General features: G+C 36.1%; 1 protein-coding gene across 7 annotated transcripts in view; it reads right to left on the reverse strand.

Annotated features, from left to right (window-relative positions):
* Positions 1-15,979, reverse strand: part of PHTF2 (putative homeodomain transcription factor 2) — a 134,270-nt gene that overhangs the window by 39,001 nt on the left and 79,290 nt on the right. For all 7 annotated transcript variants that reach the window (XM_027968562.2, XM_060414647.1, XM_060414648.1 and 4 more), the window contains 4 exons: positions 10,158-10,227; positions 9,432-9,590; positions 6,103-6,268; positions 5,033-5,197 (listed from right to left, as the gene is read on the reverse strand). In XM_027968562.2, coding sequence (XP_027824363.2) covers positions 5,033-5,197; positions 6,103-6,268; positions 9,432-9,590; positions 10,158-10,227 — 560 coding nt within the window. The remainder of the gene's footprint in view (positions 1-5,032; positions 5,198-6,102; positions 6,269-9,431; positions 9,591-10,157; positions 10,228-15,979) is intronic.

Raw genomic sequence — 15,979 nt, forward strand, 5'->3', positions numbered from 1 at the left:
TCCTTTACAATAATTCCGAAATCTTTTCAAATGAGAAATATTATGCCTTACTTTAAAAAGTTTTATCTTGAAAATGAAATATACTCAGAAATGACATTAATAAGTAGTGCCTAGTGAGCTGACTGTGGCTCAGATCATGGACTCCTTATTGCCAAATTCAGAATTAAATTAGAGAAAGCAGGGAAAACCACTAGACCATTCAAGTATGACCTAAATCAAATCCCTTATGATTATACAGTGGAACTGAGAAATAGATTTAAGGGACTAGATCTGATACACAGAGTGCCTGATGAACTATGGACGGAAGTTCGTGACATTGTACAGGAGACAGGGATCAAGACTATCCCCATGGAAAAGAAATGCAAAACAGCAAAATGGCTCTCTGATGAGTTCTTACAAATAGCTGTGAAAAGAAGAGAGGCGAAACGCAAAAAAGAAAAGGAAAGATATTCCCATTAGAATGCAGAGTTCCAAAGAATAGCAAGGAGAGATAAGAAAGCCTTCCTCAGTGATCAATGCAAAGAAATAGAGGAAAACAAAAGAATGGGAAAGACTAGAAATCTCTTCAAGAAAATTAGAGATACCAAGGAAACATTTCATGCAAAGATGGGCTCGATAAAGGACAGAAATGGTATGGACCTAACAGAAGCAGAGGATATTAAAAAGAGGTGGCAAGAATACACAGGAGAACTGTACAAAAAAGAGCTTCACAACCCAAATAATCACGATGGTGGATCACTCACCTAGAGCCAGACACCCTGGAATGTGAAGTCAAGTGGGCCTTAGAAAGCATCACTACGAACAAAGCTAGTGGAGGTGATGGAATTCCAGTGGGAGCTATTTCAAATCCTGAAAGATGATGCTGTGAAAGTGCTGTACTCAATATGCCAGCAAATTTGGAAAACTCAGCAGTGGCCACAGGACTCGAAAAGGTCAGTTTTCATTCCAATCCCAAAGAAAGGCAATGCCAAAGAATGCTCAAACTACCGCACAATTGCACTCATTTCACATGCTAGTAAATGAACGCTCAAAATTCTCCAAGCCAGGCTTCAGCAATACGTGAACTGTGAACTCCCAGATGTTCAAGCTGGTTTTAGAAAAGGCAGAGGAACCAGAGATCAAATTGCCAACATCTGCTGGACCATCGAAAAAGCAAGAGAGTTCCAGAAAAACATCTACTTCTGCTTTATTGACTATGCCAAAGCCTTTGACTCTGTGGATCACAATAAACTCTGGAAAATTCTTCAAGAGATGGGAATACCAGACTATCTGACCAGCCTCTTGAGAAACCTATATGCAGGTCAGGAAGCAACAGTTAGAACTGGACATGGAACAACAGACTGGTTCCAAATAGGAAAAGGAGTACTTCAAGGAAGCACAAGCTGGAATTAAGATTGCCAGGAGAAATATCAATCACCTCAGATATGCAGATGACACCATCCTTATGGCAGAAAGTGAAGAGGAACTAAAAAGCCTCTTGATGAAAGTGAAAGTGGAGTGAAAAAGTTGGCTTAAAGCTCAACATGCAGAAAACAAAGATCATGGCATCTGGTCCTATCACTTCATGGGAAATAGATGGGGAAACAGTGGAAACAGTGTCAGACTTTATTATTTTGGGCTCCAAAATCACTGCAGATGGTGATTGCAGCCAGGAAATTAAAAGACGCTTACTCCTTGGAAGGAAAGTAGTAACCCAACCTAGATGGCATATTCAAAAGCAGAAACATTACTTTGCCAACAAAGGTCTGTCTAGTCAAGGCTATGGTTTTCCAGCAGTCATGTATGGATGTGAGAGTTGGACTATAAAGAAAGCTGAGCGCCAAAGAATTGATGCTTTTGAACTGTGGTGTTGGAGAAGACTCTTGAGAGTCCCTTGGACTGCAAAGAGGTCCAAACAGTCCGTCCTAAAGGAGATCAGTCCTGGACATTCATTAGAAGGAGTGATGCTGAAGCTGAAACTCCAGTACTTTGGCCACCTCATGCAAAGAGCTACTCACTGAAAAAGACCCTGATGCCGGGAGGGATTGGGGGCAGGAGGACAAGGGGACAACAGAGGATGATATGGCTGGATGGCATCACCGACTTGATGGACATGAGTTTGGGTGAACTCCGGGAGTTGGTAATGGACAGGGAGGCCTGGCATGCTGCGATTCATGGGGTCGCAAATATTCGACACGACTGAGTGACTGAACTGAACATAAATACAGGGTATTAAAAATACAGTTTTCATCATACCATCCAGAAAACCACCAACTCGCCAAACACAAAGCTTAGATATTTGTGTGATTATGCATTTATTTTTCCATCAATTATGCTAATTCAACTTATCATCGGAAACAATTTTAAGTCTCAGTTGATATTTCAGTATAAGCACTCTGTGTCTTATCAAAGCCTGAAAGACCAAGACATCATCAAGATTCCAGAACTCGGTTTAGAACTTTTGAAATTAACATTTTTCTTAAGATCTTTTTATACCCAGTATTTAAAACAGTCTCATTCATATGCTGGCAAACTATCCCAAATGAGACAGTTCAAAGCAGTGCTTCTTTAAAAACAGTCAGATTACAGTTGTCATGATTAAAGGGAATAAATCCAAAAGGATTTAGCCATCCTAATATCAATAACTAGGAGTCAAAGTCATGGTACAGCCCCAAAAGATGAAAATTAAATTCTGGAACTCATTTGACTAGAGAAACATGGCAGAATTCTAAAGGCACGAACTAAGTCAGGAGGATTCTGAATACTACATAACCATGTAACACCAGTTTCAATGACCAAAATATCTAAATGATCCCATCAAAGCCAAACATACCTACTATGCCATTGATACTTGCTTACAGAAAGTCCTGAGAAACATTTAAAAACTTGACTCTGCAGTGATAATACTATCATATTATAATGCAGATACTATCATATTTTCACTGTCAGAAATTAAGAGATATTTATTTATATTCATAAAATTCTCCAAGCTAGGCTTCAAAAATACATGAACTGAGAACTTCCAGATGTTCAAGTTGGATGTAGAAAAGGCAGAGGAACCAGAGATCAAATTGCCAACATCATGAAGAAAGCAAGAGTTCCAGAAAAACATCTGCTTCAGTGACTACGCTAAAGCCTTTGATTATGTGGATCACAATAAACTGCGGAAAATTCTTAAGGGGATGGGAATACCAGACCACTTTACCTGCCTCCTGAGAAGCCTGTATGCGGATCAAGAAGCAACAAGACATGCAACAACAGAATGGTTCCAAATTATGAAGGGAGTACATCAAGACTGTGTATTGTCACCCTGGTTATTTAACTTATATGCAGAATACATCATGGGAAATGCCAGGCTGGCTGAAGCACAAGCTGGAATCAAGACTGCTGGAAGAAATATCAATAACCTCAGATATGCAGATGATACCACCTTTATGACAGAAAATGAAGAAAAACTAAAGAGCCTCTAGATGAAATTGAAAAAGAGTGAAAATGCTGTCTTAGAACTCAACATTCAGAAAACTAAGATCATGGCATCTGGTCCCATCACTTCATTGCAAATAGATGGGGAAACAATGGAAACAGTGACAGACTTTATTTCTGGGGGCCTCTAAAATCACTGCAGATGGTGACTGCAGTCATGCAATGAAAAGACATTTGCTCCTTGGAAGAAAAGCTATGACCAACTTAGATAACATATTCAAAAGTAGAGACATTACTTTACCAACAAAAGTCCATATAGTCAAAGCTATGGTTTTTCCAGTAGTCATGTATGGATGTGAGAGTTGGATTATAAAGAAGGTTAACTGCCGAATAATTGATGCTTTTGAACTGTGGTGTTGGAGAAGTCTCTGGAAAGTCTTTTGAACTGCAAGGATATCCAACTAGCCAATCCTAAAAGAAATCAATCCTGAACATTCACTGGAAGGACTGATGCTGAAGCTCCAATACTTTCACCACCTGATGCGAAGAGCTGACTCATTAGAAAAGACCTTGATGTTGGGGAAGATCGAAGGCAGGAGGAGAAGGGGATTACAGAGGATGAGATGGTTGGATGGCATCACTGACTCGATGGACATGAGTGAGTAAGCTCCGGGAGTTGGTGATGGACAGGGAAGCCTGGCATGAAGTCCATGAGGTGGCAAAGAGTCAGACAACTGAGCAACTGAAGTGAACTGATATAAAATATGTATTTTCTAGAAGACTAAGTGGTTGAAAAGTCAGAGAATCAACTTAATGCCACATTCTTGCAAATTATTAAAATCTGTGAAAATTTCTCCCCAAATTACTATCAATAAGAATATTCCCAGGATATAACTGGTTAATTATATAATTAATTATATGCACTATAATTATATAGTACATGATAAACTTTATCATAAGAACACAATCACAAATTGATAAAACAATGATACTAGCAGAGAAGTTACCAGAAGTGACTGAAAATAAGTTACTTACAGTATCCCTTTTCTTGACTTATTAACTTAGCAATTTTCATCAGTTTTTATTATGGCACAAACTAAAGAAAAAACCCAAGCTACAGGAAAAACAGAATCTGGTATTATAGTATATATTTTATTCTTTCAAGTAACAATACGTATACCTATACGTTTTATTTCAGATAATTTTATGTAATTGAGGCAAATTTTTTTTAAATGTCATACAACTCACATGCTATATTAACAAAGCCAATTTGTCCTATAGTGCTGATGAAGATTAAATAAGCAATTTAATAGAAATAAAATAGTACTTGAGAAATCACAAAAGAAACTAAGATAAATACTAAATATACTTTAATAGTATATATTCATTCTCATACAGAATGAATATACGTATCTCATTCTCATATACATTTACATATATATATGTATATCTCAGAGTAAATTTTATGGTCTCTATTTTTTCCATTATATATAGTGTTATAATTTATAAAAATAAAATCCACACTAGGACTGTCATATTCAAAATCATTAGTACTCATTAATTAAGATTGTAGTGTCAAAAAAGGGACAGTGCATTTCTAAGCCACAGGAAGTCTTGAATAAATACAAACCCTGATAAAAAGAAAGCAGCATGCCAGAGGTCTCTGAAGACGGCGCCAACACTGTAAGAGGTGCTTGTACCGGGGCTCTGGGCCGCTCCCTCCTGTGTGTTATCTGTGGTGCTAGAACCATCTCCTTCCCTGTGTACTTCCAAATGGGCTGCTTTTCTTAATTTCCTTCATTAGAAGAGATTAAGAGTGGAAGGTAACTTTAAAATTTAATAACCACTTTCTCGACAGTACATTAAAAAATTCGGAAAACATAAACACAGGAACTCTAATACACAGTAAAATTCAGGCTGATGCATAAAAGTTATGCCAAATATTAAGTACATATTCAAGACCAGTTTCTATAAATGTTAAGTTATTGTTTCTTGCTCATACTGATAAGTCAGTGGACGCTAGGTTGTAAGGACAGCACTAGGCAGATTATTTACAAAAGTACCCCTTCCCTATTGGAATGCCACTTATTTGCAGATGAAGAAGAAAATTTAAATTGGAGAGATTTATAATCTATCTGTTCAGCAGTGCTACTTATCTAATTAGGTATTATTTATTTTTTTAAATAAAGAGCTTAAATCAATATTCCAAAACAACAAATGTCACAATCTCTTAGCAACAATATTCAAAAGAGAAATTGTTCCCAAAGACCCTTAAAACAGAACTTCATTGTGCTAAGTGGCCAGTAAGACTTGCTATGCTTACTTAATCAAAGGGAAATATTAAACAGCTTCAAATGACATATAATAAATGGAATTTAGCTAAAAAATTTCCTTGACTTTTGTTTTTGCCAAAGCATCTTTTCAGTACAAGGTTCTGTAATGGTGGAAATTATTAGCAATTCCAACTAACATATATTCCCTACATTGATATGTGCCTGAGCAATGAGCTTCAAGAAAGAAAACAAAAACAAACAGGTATAGGTCTCAAAATGGCTCTGAAGCACATATAAGAAACTAACTTATTCAATAGCTGATTCTGACTGAAGCTCAGTTTCAAGATAACATTTCATTCAAGTCAAGAACAACACTGGATTCAAATTACAGAAATCTACACAAAGATCACTTTTAAAGAGACAGCACCTTCTCCTTTTACCCCCTGTGCTTAGGGGAGGCTTGGGTGTCCTTGTTGAGACAATCTGGCAGTGCACAGTGCCTAGGAGCAGCATCAGCCATACTGGCTCAGTCACTTCCGTCAGAGGTATGCTATGCGGGCTAGAAGCGGAACAGAATAACACTATTGCGGCAACTACAGGAAGGGAAAGAAAATACATTTAGTCATAGATCTGACAGTCATGTCCTCAAAGTTTACAAAAAACTTTAAAAACTGTTCTGACATTGTTCTTTGCCAGATTATTTTTCTAAATTTAAATGAGTGTAAAAGTTACTTCAGACAAGCTCTTCAAGACTTCTTTGCCCCTGGCTAATCATGCCATTCAGAAAGAAACTCTTGGAACAAAGTTAAGAGCCAAGGTGGTCTCTAAAGTACACACCTTAACACTGCAATGAAAACTAGATACATATAAATCTAAAGGCATTCCTGGTAAGATCACAGATACCCCCTCCTTAAAGGAAAAGGAGGACATATAGAGAAATAACTAAAACCCCTGTAATGAACTGAATTGTGCCCTCCACCCTCATTCCGTATTTTAAAGTCCTGACCCCCAACATGATTATCTTAACAGATAGGGTCTATGTGATGTAATGAAGGTTAAATAAAATCATAAGGGTAGGACCTTAATCCAAAAGGACCAGTGCTCTTACAAGGGCTAGAGAGAGGTACCAGAAATATTTTGCAGCTCATGCACAGAATAAAGGCCATGTGAGGATACTGCAAGAAGGTAGCCATCTACAAGACAAGAAAAGAAACCTCCAACAGACACCAACCCTAACAGCACCTTGATCTTAGACTTCCAGCTTCCGTAACTATGAGAATATAAATTTCTGTTGTTTAAGCCACTCAGTCTGCAGTACTTTATTACAGCAGCCTGAGCAGACTAACCATGTCTATGACACATAAAAACAGATATGTACGGTGGAGAGGTATGAAGGAACTCTAATGCCTAACTCTCAAAAGTTAATTAATCACACAATAAGTAGTGGACTAAGTAAATAAAAGGGGAAAGGGCTACACAGGCAAAAAGAGTTACCCCCAAAACATACAGGTTACCAAAAAAGGCACAGAATGTTTAAGAAACAGCACAGAACCAGTTTAGTTTGGTTAAAGTTGAGAAATTTAAGAGACTGACTGAAAAACTGGCTCTTTATCTTGAAAGCAATGATAATAAAGATTTAGAACTTGAGTGGCTGGTTTAGATTTGTAATGTAAAAGGTAAATGCGTGTGTGTATGTTTAGTCACTAAGTCGTGTCTGACTCTTTCGTGACCCCATGGACTGTAGCCCCCCAGGCTCCTCTGTCCAATGGGATTTCCTAGGCAAGAATACTGGAGTAGATTGCCGTTTCTTTCTCCAGGGGATCTTCCTGACCTAGAGATTAAATCCATGTCCCCTGAAAGGCAGGTGGATTCTTTATCACCAAGCCACCAGGGAAGCCCCCCCAAAAGGTAAATGGACAGAAAGTAAAAGACATAAAGGGCTCTCGGCAGTGATCCAGGAGAGAAATGACATAAGCAGTAAGTAGGATGAAGCTGAAAACACATAGTTGAGATATTTAAAAGGCATGCGACTGAAGTGAAAAACTGTAGCTATGTAAAACCCAGTCTGACTACACATGATTTTTTCTACTCTTCAGGACAAGAAGGTGGGACAGAGAATGAGGACATAATTCAGAGTGCTATACTCTGCTCAATATGCAAAGAGGCAGAAGCACAGGGGTTTCTAAAGGCACTCAGATTGCTGAGGGTTTGTCTTATCATGGCTTTGTCACTGGCTTGTGTGACTTGAAACAAGTTAAGGCACTTTTTAAACTAAGCTTTACCAGAGAAGATTTCAGTGGCCAACACTTATAAACACTAATTACGTTAAACTTCGGTTTGGAACTGAAAAATATCTGTTTTTCATGTTTCATCTAAGCTATGCTCCCTATTTAATTTAGGCAAGCCAATATGTGAATTTCAGCCACAATATACACCCTTCTAATTACACTGGAAACTTGTTTGTCCTCAAATACAATAAAGCAATAATATCATAAAAGTACAAGGCACAGTAGTTACAATGACTGATACTGATTAATTATTACTCTAATAAGCAATTGCAATTTCTGACCATGGAAAGTGTTCTCCTCTAGGTAAACTAGAAAACATTGGAGAATAACTTCAAGTTCACTCCCTCTTAAGTATATAAGATATACACAAGCTTAAATAACCGAAATAAGTCTTTCGTTTTTATTGTTTTCATTTACTTAAAGGATATCTTTTAATTAGTGTTTTTTGATAGAAAGACAGTGAAAGTCGCTCAGTCATGTCAACTCTTTGCGACCCCATGGACTGTACAATCCATGGAGTTTTCCAGGCCAGAATACTGGAGTGGGTAGCCTTTCCCTTCTCCAGGGGATCTTCCCAACCCAGGGATCGAACCCAAGTCTCCCAGATTACAAGCGGATTCTTTACCAGCTGAGCCATGAGGGAAGCCTGTCAGGATTACAATTGTGTTTAAAAAAAAATAAATAAGATAAACCAAATTAAAATTGTTGCTTTGTCAGAGTGATACAAATGTGAGCAATTTCTTCTTTGAGGCTGTAAATGCTCCAGAGTGTTGTGCATTTTGCACTGTACGCTGCTGCTGTGACTGTGCACGGGAATACTGCTGTGCTGGGATGCAACGTTACAGAGGTGTTAAGCATGTGGTTCTGAAGTCAGACTGCTTAGGCTCGAACCTGGACTGCCACACTTGCTGAGTATGTAACTTTGGACCTGCAGGTCCTTCAGGTCCCATGTCTATAGGCTAGGCATACTAATAGTACCCATGCTTCACTGGATGGTTGTATTAAATGAGCATCTCTGACGAGCTCTTAGAACAGTACATGGTACACAGAATTTTAACACAGAACGAGGACAGTCTCAGAACACGGTGGTTAAGGAGAAAAAAAGAATACTGCTGAAAAAGGAAGAATGAGCCCTAAGACTTCATAAAAAAAGACTCACGGGTCCATATTGTACGAGTACATTTAGAAGAGATTCTGTAATTTTTAAAAATCCTCTCAACTTGTATTTTTCTTTAGCAATCCATACATTCAAATTATCATAAAATTATTTTGGAAAATAACTATTTTGCTTCCTTAGATATTTTTAATCCCAAACTATTTGCGTCTTATTAAATGAAGCATCACAATAAATTTTTTTCCATACTCAGTAGTAGTATATTTTAAAAATAACAAAGCCTTAGTAATCCTAACCAAAAAGAAAACATGCTGAAAGTTAAAAGCAAAATGCATTTCCTTCATTTAGTTGTACCTTGAAGAAGATAAAGGACTAGAAGCCAGAAAAAGATGACTTTTGATGTTACTTGTAACCACCACCGGAAGAAAAAGGGAAAAAATACAACTCGAACAATTCCCTTTCTAGTCAAAGAAGTCCATGGACTTTCAGGTTTTGCCTTAGCAAATGCAGACCCTAAGAAAAGTAATGCAAAATGAAAGACAACATTTATTATTTTTTAATTTCCTTAAAGAAAAAAATTTCAACATCTGAAGAACAATACAACATATTATTTCTTTTGTACTATGGGTGTCAACTGTCCAATTGTGGGTAGGAAACATTTTTTAAAACATCACACATGCCATCATATTGACTCAGGTACTTTGAAAAGAACTATTTTTAACTGAAATAGGATCAATATTTCTCCTAGATATTTTATAAATACAAGACAATTTTCAAATGTCAGTTTCAGTTAGGAATTAAAAATACCACTTTAATGTTTATAACAAGTTTCATAGTTTGCTAAGCAAATATGAACTGCTTTTCTTTTACACTTATTAACTGGAATGATTTTTAGTGAGAGAAAAGACTAGTCAATGGTATTTAAAGGTCTCCACTCTCTCTTTTTTAATACTACTTCTAACTTCATTTAGCCTCACATTGCTTTTATTCCTACAAACATATTCATCTAACCCATTTTGATCGCTGTTCCTTCGAGGACAATTTCTAACTTCATTAAATATTTGGTTATTCAAGACTCACCTCTTACAAGATCAACATCTATGAGGTCTGGTTTCACATGGGCTGTTTTCTTTGGTTTATTCCTTAACCCCTATAACATATTAAAAGTAGTACTGATAAGAGAGTCGATCTTTAAAGTTCTTATCACAAGAAAAAAAATATGTAAGTATGTATGGGGATGATTATTTAAACTAGACTTATTGTGGGATCATTTCTCAATATATACAAATATCAAATTACTATGTTTTACACCTGAAACTAATACGTTATATGTCAATTTTAACTCAGTAAAACAGTAGTATTGAAATTCAACACATGTACATTTTTAATACCCCAAATCAATGCCTACAGATTTCGATTAAGAAGAAAAACTTTAATAGACAAAAACATATATATCTGTGACAAACGGAACACAACAGTAGTGTAATAAATTTTATTATTTCCAAAAGGATAACTTTAGGGATGTATGTAACACATGGGGTCTGTTTATTACTAAAAGCATAATTTTAAAACAAAGACTATCACCACCAATTTAGATGTACAGCCTGAGATGGTCCAGGAGACTGAGGTGGTCCTTGTTTTGCACAGCAAAGTGCTGAAGCTGGCTGGGAGAACAGTGGCCCTAAAAGGCCTTTTAAGGTGTGATGCTGGAGGCAATGCTGAATAAAGCAGTGGTCACAGAGCTGAGGACAGACAGGAATGCAGACTTCTTAGCAGATGCCAACATGTAGGGTGAGACCAGAGAGGACGATGCACATCTCAGGGCTGCTATTGTCTTCACATGCCAACCACTAACCAGACCACAATGCCACCTTATCCCCTCATAACTTAGATGCCATGCCCAGGAGGAGGAGAAAGGAGAAAGCAGAAATCACGAAATGAGTTAGTTTCAACTTGGAATTACTGAACACTAAGATTAAGTTTCTGCATCAGCGTACTGAGTTAGAGTAGGAGTAGAGATCAAAATGAATGAAAAAAAACTATCAAAATAAATTACGCTTTATAACTTAAGACTAGGATGTTAAGAACTGGAGCAGCCTAGGCTAAACTCCTTGGAATCCAAGTGCTGAGAGATGACCTAGTGTTTCAAATATTTGTTTATTGTTCATTCAATTAACCAAGTAACTATAAAGTAAATCCTTTGTTTAGTCCTAATCTAAGTAATAATGACCCCTTAAAATAAAAATTTAATCAAGTAACATTTTTATCTGAAACAGAGAATAGGACATTTGAGCTCAAAATTAACTGAGATTTTTAAACCAAAAATGTATCCTGAAATCAAGATGCAATTAACCTCTGAACTCCTTCAAATAGTCTGTGTGAAGGTGCAAACTACCCACAGATACAAAAACAAAAGAAAGAAAGGGTCAGAGTTGAAGACACAGCCACGATCATCTTACATGTAGTCAGTACTGATATTCATAGATTCCATACCTGCAAACTCACCTATATGGTAAAACTAATTTGTCCCTAAAATCAGTATTTGCTGTGCAGACATGCAGTGAGAGTACAAACAATTTGAGTCACTCAACGTTTACATTCCCAGCTGGGATCAAACAAGGCATCACTCTGCTTTCTTGTTTAGCTCTCTTGTTTCAGTTCCTTTTCACAATCTATTCAGTGTCAAATCTTTTGCTTTCTGTTGGTAATTTTGTGTTGAAATGATCCCTGAGATAGTGCTGACAGGTGGTCTAGTGTTCCTAAGTGCATGAAGGCTGTGACGTGGCTCACTGAGAAAACGTGTTAGATAAGCTCTGTTCAGGCATGAGGTGTTTCCTGTTCAGTGTTAATGAATCAACACCATATATTAAATAAGATGTCATTTAAACAAGGTTATATATTGATTAGCTGACAAGTGTTGTGACTAGGGGCTTGCAGGAACTTAATTCTGTATTCTTCCTAAGAACAACAGTCAGTATTCACTAAATCAGCATTCACGGTGAGCTGAAAGAACATTAACTATTGCACATCACAAAAAACAACTATCTATATGTCATTTCCCACTTTAATGTCATGATAGTGTCACTCATAGACTGCAAATCACTCCCAATATTTTGCAAATTGAAAAGGTAAACTAGTAAAACATATTTAAACAAAAAATTCACTGTTCAAACACTATTTAAATTTGGCATGAAGTTTATTATGCTATTTTACCTTTATTAGTGCCAACAAATTTGAAAACAATAACATATTTTCATTTACTTATATCTTTCATAAACTGCTTTTCTAGCACTTTGAAAATAACCTTATTGCTAATGTTTATAACAAATGTGAAGCCTAATTTACTGCTGTATACCTAAACTTTTCCTCAAGACTGTTTTAAGAACTTCAAGTCCTTATAAGAGAAACAGTAAAGTATTTTGATTTATGCAATTATGTTGTTTTCAACATGCTTATTCTACCTGGCCTTTTAAATATGTGTTAATTTCCTATTTTATATTTTATTAAAACATTTTGAACTATCGTACACTGTAAAGTCATAGCATAATTTTGAGCTACATTGTGAAGTCATAGCACTGTAAAGTCACAGCAGAGTCGAAAATACCCTTCAAGGTAGCCTATCAGTATTTAAAGGGTTTAAAAAAAAGGATATAGAAAATTATTATTGATAAATCTTCTAACATTAGTGACTTTATTCACAAAAACAAAAGATATTAGTACCAAGGTCATTTATAACATGTGATTCTAATTAAGTAGATATTTTAAGTTGGACAACTTTAAATTGGTTTTGAATAAACTACACTTACACAAAACAGCATAGCTTTCAGTACTAAAAAAAATGTATGCGCCTTCAAGAAGTTTAAGTGAACAAAGAAAAAATGAAAACTAACTTAGTTTTAGAAAGATTTTTTAAACTACTGGTTTAACTAGAAAGTAGAAATAAGTACTATGAACACAATTGCCAAGAATTCAAATAATATATTCTTTATTGAATATATATTATTGAAATATATACTAACCACAGTTTCACTTCCTGGAAATCCTAGTTTCCCCCATCCCTTTAATGACTTGAAACAATACAGTTTGTTTTGTTGAAACTTTACAACTCTAGTGGGTACTACAACAGGGAAATTCCATATTTACTTTTAAATTTGGGTCAAGGGGAACAGAAAACTATAGTTTTCAGTTATAATTTCTAAAATGTTTAAGAAAAAAATAACTTGCAATTTACAAGAGACTTTACACTTTAGCAGTATCAGCTAGGGTCTTTATATAAAAATAATTTTCAAGAAATATATTTTCATGGTTTCCTTTAATTGTTGCTCACTGCTTTGACAGATAATAAAAGAACTAATTATATAAAAGGACAAAGTCAATACATTTGTTACGGTATTCTCTAAGCACAACAGGTAAAATGTTTTTGTTTTTTTAATCAAGTATCAACATTAATACACCACAGTTACACAACTTCTCTACCTTCCACAGAATAAATACAAAATTATTTTACACTATAAATAGCTTGCTTCCAATAGAACATTTAATAAGAATGGAATGTGCTTTGAGGCTTGTCAACAAACTGAGCCTTTCAATGCAAAATAACGAAAGTAAGTTTTAATTCTTCAGTTACTATTTCAAAGTATTATCTTTAAAAGGAAGACATATTTCAGAAACAAGTTATAAGTCTTAGCCTTTCCTAAGTTCATCCTGCCAGCACACCAAGTACCAATGGATATAATCCTCCCTTACTTTGGCCTCTATTTAGGCATTAAAATAGATCTATTAAAAATGAGATTATATAACTAAAATAGTAATTTGTGATGAGCACTTAAAGCTAAAAAACTGCGCATAGACAGATAGATAGATTTGGGGTGGGGAGTTAATTTCAAAAACATCTAAGTGTGCCAACCGGTAACACAATCTCTTAAGGTAGTTAACATTTCCTGCCCAATAAGTTAAAGACTGTCAAAGAGCATTTTAAAGCATCTTAGTAGACCTCTCTGCTAATATTCTTGACTATTCCACCTCTTTGTGACGTTCTCAGACTATTGTTTCATGATCTCTCATTTCTCTTTCCTCCTTCACTTACATCTCTTTTTTTTAATAAACCTATCTGTTAAATCTTGTTTCCCAATGTTCTGTTCTCAGCTTTTTTCTCTCATCATTCAGTGTATATCCACTGAGTCCTATGGCCGTATCTATATAATGTGTACCATATATAATCTACATAACACCCAGGCACAAACTTAGAGACTGAACAACAAAAAACCACCCACACATAGGTAGCTCAGCTGGCAATGCAGGAGACCCCGGTTTGATTCCTGGGCCAGGAAGATCCACTGGAGAAGGGATAGGATACCCACTCCAGTATTCTTGGGCTTCCCTGGTGGTTCAGCTGGTAAAGAATCAATCTGCAATGCAGGAAACCTGGGTTTGATCCCTGGGTTGGGAAGATCCTCTGCAGAAGGGAAAGGCTACCCATTCCAGTATTCTGGCCTTAAGAATTCCAAGGACCATTCCATGGGGTCACAAAGGGTCAGACACAACTGAGACACTTTCACTTTCATACACATACATGTGGAGAATCTGCCGGCAATGTGAGAGGTCCAGTTCGATCCCTGGGTCCAAAAGATTCTCTGAAGAAAATGGCAACTCACTCCAGTATCTGGCCTGGAGAATTCTATGAACAGACGACTCTGGCAGGCTACAGTCCATGAGGTCACAAAGAGTTGGACACAACTGAACGACGTAACACACAGGTACATACATATACATATATACAGACATACATACTTTATATACTGAGGACTCCCCAATCTCTCTGCCAAGTATCCTGAATATTTCTAAAACAGAATTATGTATCTGCTCCTCTTCTAATATTTCCCGCCATACTTAGTGCTGCCTTAGGGAAGTTGTTGAAATAGAAATCTAATCAGGTAACCTTTTCTGCTTAAAATTCTTTCATGTCTCTTCCATTGTTTTTTAGATATGTCTAGACTTTTGGGTAGAGTAGTTAAGCCTCTTCAAGATCTGACTTCATTTTCCTTTCTTGTTTTTCTCCACATCACTCTAATTACCTTCCTCCATCCAACTATTACCCATCAAGTTCCTTGAGGATTCCTGAGTCAGTCATGCTCCTTCCATCATGTCTATTTTCATAAGCTCTTCATTCTGTCTGGAATGTTTTCCTCATTCTCCCTAATGTGTGTCAAACTCAACTCATGAGTCACTTCCTCTGTGAATCTTTCCTAACCTCACTAGCGGTGCTTCTCAAATTTGTACCCTAACAGAGAACTACACATCCCTCTCTTAACTGAATTTATCTCATTTGTAATCATGTATCTCGTCTACATAATTACAGTATACTTTATCTTTTTTTGTCCCCATGATTTAATCCTATATTTAAGACATAGCAAGTGCTCACTGCAACTTTGTTGACTGTATTAACTCTTCATGACAATAGTTCAAAGATTAAAGCTGACAAATGGTAGAGTCTTGCTCTTTATTATAGACTAAGTTTGTCTAAACACTAGATTTTTTTTTTTGACAGATTTTTAAGCAAATATAGACATGGGTTTTCAATTTAATGTAAACTTTTTGTACAAAATATAAAGCAACTAAAGTATCATTCTCTGGGCCAATATTAAGTTTAGTTCGTGCAGGAAAACACTGATTAGTATCATCTATGCAAATGAAAAATATAAATCTTATTACTGAAAAGGTGTGACTGCTGAGAAACAAAACAAATTTAGTTAAAGAACGGTTTTCATGCTAGCAAGGTAGCCTATGAGGACATCTTATCACTGTAAATGATTACATGTTCAAGAAGAAATTGCAAACTATAGAAACATTTTAATTAATGTTTTATTTTCCTAAATTCTTTCCAAAAATGACCAACTTTTCAG

The sequence above is a fragment of the Ovis aries genome, chromosome 4, assembly GCF_016772045.2.
Source record: "Ovis aries strain OAR_USU_Benz2616 breed Rambouillet chromosome 4, ARS-UI_Ramb_v3.0, whole genome shotgun sequence".
NCBI classification, from domain to species: Eukaryota; Metazoa; Chordata; class Mammalia; order Artiodactyla; family Bovidae; genus Ovis; species Ovis aries.